Genomic DNA, 5,020 nt, shown 5'->3' on the forward strand with positions numbered 1-5,020 from the left:
AAAGCTAGTAGCGCCCTCTGATCGAGAATCAAATTTTCGTGATTTTCGAGGCACGTTTTTTCCTTAGACTGTATCCATCTATTACGGAGTTATATCTATCTTTGGTTTGACTAATTTTGGTCTGTTTAAAAAAAAAATGGCGTCATAATGTCCATGATTGGTGAAAAGAATACCATTTTAATTTATTCATTGAAACCGGTATCATCATCATCATCATGTCAGCCGATAGACGTCCACTGCTGGACATAGGCCTCCCCCAAGGCTCGCCGGTATGCAATATCTTATATTTAAAAAACGAATTTGACATTTAACTTTTAACGCGCAAAGCGATAGAAATTTTAACATCAGTAAATAAGTCTATGTTTCATGATTGGTGCCGTTACTATAAGCGTGAATTGTCTTGCGTGTTTACCTAACCGCTTACGAAGCTAAGCTACAAACCCAGAGGACCTACTGCCAACAACGAAAAACCGAAAATCCAAGAATATGCAAGGACGATAGAGAGGCAGATAAAGATTCTCGATTTTTCGATGTTGGCCCTGAAAGTAACGCGGATGAATGTACTTATGAAATGCCAAGTATTTAATTAAATCTGAGGGCTGCTATATTTGCCCAAACATTCATACCTGTACCTCTTTAATAGTTAGGTATATATCAAAGATACATTCAATCAATCAATCAAATCAATCAAACTTTTATTGGTAAAATAGAAGTATTTTATATGTCAACACATTATTATTATCTTATACATAGAACATTACTTACACATTTCACAGGAATAATTATATTAGGTACATTATTATTTTTGGTCAAATTATTTTTATATGAATTATTTACTGATTTATATTACATTTAATTATAATTATACATTTTTAATTAATTCGGTTTCAAATATATATATATATATACATATTTAAAGTATTACTTATTTCTATTACATGTAGTCAATATTACTGATTTATATTACATTTACTTATTTATACATTTTTAATTAATTAGGTATCAAAAAAAAATTAAAATATTTAAAGTATTACTTATTTCTTATTACATTAACTGAGTAAGAAGTGTAGTCTCAGACAATTCGTGCTTTGAATTTGACTGCTAAACTAGCTGGCGCCGTACAGCTCCGTACATTATGCGGTACCTAACTCTAATTGTCAAAAGTTGATGTTTGATAATTCAGTGACCACAAAACATACCCCACGAAACAGCGCCATCTGTTTCGGTGGTCATACTCGGACGCACATTTTTATCTTAGACTTTACCTCTATTACAATTGATAACGCTTTTATTATTATGGAGATTACCACAGACCTAAAATTTATGCTTAATTGGAGCGGCGTTAATAATAGCGTAAGCGCCAACCGCCACTAGGTACCTTTACCCGTGGGACGTCACACATCTTTACTATTTCATATCTAGTGACTCTCTAATTCATTTCCCCAATCGCGCCGTTAGGCTATTGGTATGAGCATTTGGCCCCGGATCGTTGCGACTAACCGCAATCGGTATGCATGACCCACGTCTACAGTGAGGTGAGATGCTAGACATTGCATCGCACTCGCACGTTCGGTACGGTAACGTCCGATGCGGCTGGGGTTGCCATACAACAGAGTTTTTCGTGTCTTATTACGAAATTTGATATTTGATTGGGAATGTAGTAGTAGTAGTAGTAGTAGTAGTAGTAATCACTTTATTGTACACAACACAGGTTTACAAAAATAAATTATAGTAATGGAAGTAAATTATTTTTGTAAGGTAAACTGAACTTTCTAGACAAGCATAGGGTTATTTACGGAAAATAATGACTTTCCATTTTTCAAATGCTTCGTCATGTACATGTACTTATCTAAAACTATAACAACCATTTGTAAAGCCACCATGAATTGTATTAATGCCATACGACTAAATAAACAACCTGCAAATAGTTATTATTGGTTTTTAGAATATGTCGCTTATCATGATTCCAAAGTTCTTTACTACGAATTAAAAAGTGCCACTTAAAAAATGTAGGCGTGGAAGTTTGATAACTTCAAGAAATTTATAATTTCGTGCTTTTTTCAGTGACGAGAATCTTTGACCAGACTAAAGGATTTTTTCCAATTTTGTATGTGGCTATAATACCTACGCGGACGGTGTTTGCTATTATCAATATACAAGCTCAACACTTTGACGCCGTAATACTGGAGAAACACATTACTAAATTCAGAAAGGTCTAACAAGCTCTTTAGCCAGCAATTTTCTTATATCGCATGCCAATTGTTGCAAGGTCTGCAGAAGCCTGTAAGGGGTTATTCCTGTAATTTTTAAACTTTAGTCCTGGCAACATCACGCTAACGGCGCGCGGTGTGCGCTCGGTATGCGCTCGGCAGTCGTGGGCCTGTAGGCCACAAACCGCAACGGTTTTCACATTTGAGCGTTTGTTGCCGTTTTGAAAATGGAACGAGAAGTACAGAACACTTATTCTTTCATCAAACTTATTAAACAAATAGAAAGGTTCCCTTCGCTTTATAATTATAATTTACAGGATTATTCTAACAAAGCAGTAACTGATAAATTATGGGCTGAAATCGCAAAGAAAACGAATGGCACAGGTGAGTTTAGCAAATTGTTTATGGGTGAATCAACTTTTAGAACATTTGCTTTCGTGTCTCTAGACTCCCTAGCAAAGAAAAATCGATTTTTCAATAACCATGTTGATTTTATTACTTTTTTGTTTACACGGGCATTATTAGATCCATAGTTTCACCCTCTTTAGGGATGATTTCCGACATAAAAACTATCCATTCCCCGGGAGAGACTCAAACTATCTCTATGCCAAACTTCAACTAAATCGGTTCAGCGGTTTAAGCGTGATGAGGTAACATGCACACAGACAGACTTTCGCATTTATAGATTAGTATGGATATGGATTTGACTTGTGTCAAATAGTATAGTGGTGGTACAGGTGGTAGTAGTATGGTAGTGGTAGTAATATTGTATGTCGTGTAATAATTTATCTCCCTTATATTAATCGTCGTCCTGTATCCATAACACAAACCTTATTCATCTGATTGTGAAATTTAGGACAAATAAAGATTTGATTTTGAATTTCATTAGGCCGATTTGCGTGACAAATATTTTTGTATTTGACATTAAACCTAAGTTTTATTTTCAGTTGGTGAATGCAAAGAAAAATGGAGGAATATACGATCATCTTTTCTTAGAAGTAGGAAAGCCCCGACAAATGGCTCCCGACCAAAAAAGGTGTATTACCTGGCCGAACACTTAGAATTCGTATTACCTTTCCTAAAAAGTCGTGACGTCACATGGCACAGAGAAGACGAAGAACAAGAAAGTATAGGAGAAAGTGATACCCAATCGCAAGATTGCAATTTTGAAGTAGAAAAAAGTGAAGTAGACGATTTTGAGGTTATGAATAAAGAGGAAGATGACAGGAATTTCTTTACTGAACCTTCTATTACTAATGTTGTTAATAGAAAACGATATATATCTGAAGATGAAACAAATGAGGACGTAAAAAGAAAGGATAATCCCAAAGCAGCCAAATCTACACACCCGATGCATTATTTCTTCCTTAGTTTATTGGATGAATTTGACACGATGGATGAGCGTCAAATAAGGCAGTTTAAAATAAGAGTGTTACAAGTTATAGATGATATTAAAGCAAGCAAAGTAACACAACCTTTCGGAGTGTCCGTATCTCCAGAATCATTTCACGTTGCGTTCAAATCTTCGCCTGCTTATGCTACTTCACAAAATCTTGTTGCATATTCTACAAAATATTCGGCAGATAAAAAAAATACACAGACCGCTGGTCCTTCGTCATCATCAAGGCTCGTTGGAACAAAACAAAAATATGCCATAGAAAAGAATGTACAGGACGCGGAATTTGAGGGAGATGCAGTTATAAAGTTAGATAACGATTTTACTTTTGATTAAAAGCAATCATAAAATAATTAGGGTACTGTCACTACTTGTATACGTAAATCTCCGATGAATAGGTACATATATCTGTTATGTAAATTACGCATTTATTGAGTCATCTCAGGGCTATAAATTGTACCAACTAGGAACCAATTCACGATCGAGAGAAAATAATATGAACCTAATGAAGGCTTCTATAGACCTTGCAAATAATGGAATGCGATTTTAGATGATTGCTGGTTAAGTAAATAGGAGCAACGAATTCAATGGCTCGATCAAATGCCGCAGTGTGGCAAATCGCATGCGTCAGTGACATTTAGTCACCATAAGTTTTTTTTTCTCCGCGTAATTGTATAAATATTGTGGCAAATATCGACAAGCTTGTTTCTGGCGAAGAGCAGTAGAGGTTATTTTGCGCAGGAGGTACTAATAAGCAGTGAGGGGTGCAATTTTATTATAGAATGAAAATAAGGGTGCTAAATGTCATATCTATAAAAAAGCCCGCAAAATAAAAGGTACAAAATTAATTACTCTGGAATTCTCGGCGCATAAAAGTCAAGAAACCTTGGCCTAATGGGAAAATGTGCTAATGATTGAAGCGGATTGTTTTATAAATTATAATTTTTTGGAACACTCTTTTATAATAAATATGTATATGATTATTCATGGTAGTTCGTTTCATTTATTATGGTGTGTTTAAATATGCAAACTACGGGTAAGTATATTGATGAGTGACCACATTCGCTCCACTGCCCGCAATTGCTTAAGGCAATACGGACGGGAGTATTTTTCTTATTTTAGAGCACACCGGTCTACTTTTGATTGCTGAAACTAAAAGCTGCTTTATCGATGAAGATAACAATCGTGTATCACTCTTTGAAAAAAAAAGCGCCCATATCTGTAATTTCCTGCAGACAGATTTGGCCGTATCGACAAATTTATAAAGGGTCCCACTGATTATCAGTCCGTCGGATGATATCAGCCTTTCAGTTAGAACAAAAATTGGTCAGTTCCGAACAACTGACAGGCCGGTTTCGTCCGGTCCCCTTCAGTGGGCCCCTTAATCAGTGGGCCCCTTAATACACACGATTTA

At 35.6% G+C, this 5,020-nt stretch overlaps 1 protein-coding gene across 1 annotated transcript; it reads left to right on the forward strand.

Annotated features, from left to right (window-relative positions):
• The first annotated feature begins 2,164 nt into the window (after positions 1-2,164).
• LOC134746391 (uncharacterized) lies at positions 2,165-4,566 on the forward strand. Its single transcript, XM_063680758.1, has 2 exons — positions 2,165-2,594; positions 3,158-4,566. The coding sequence occupies exons 1-2, from the start codon at positions 2,438-2,440 to the stop codon at positions 3,940-3,942; spliced, it is 942 nt and encodes a 313-aa protein (XP_063536828.1). The 5' UTR covers positions 2,165-2,437; the 3' UTR covers positions 3,943-4,566.
• The last annotated feature ends 454 nt before the right edge of the window (positions 4,567-5,020 follow it).

The sequence above is a fragment of the Cydia strobilella genome, chromosome 13 (genome assembly GCF_947568885.1).
Source record: "Cydia strobilella chromosome 13, ilCydStro3.1, whole genome shotgun sequence".
In the NCBI taxonomy this organism is placed as follows: domain Eukaryota; kingdom Metazoa; phylum Arthropoda; class Insecta; order Lepidoptera; family Tortricidae; genus Cydia; species Cydia strobilella.

Excerpts from the sequence above, each read along its gene's own strand:
- LOC134746391 (XM_063680758.1), top strand. The coding sequence starts at position 2,438 with ATGGAACGAGAAGTACAGAACACTTATTCTTTCATCAAACTTATTAAA. Across the intron at positions 2,595-3,157 it reads AAAGAAAACGAATGGCACAG|TTGGTGAATGCAAAGAAAAA; the intron begins GTGAGTTTAGCA and ends TTTTATTTTCAG.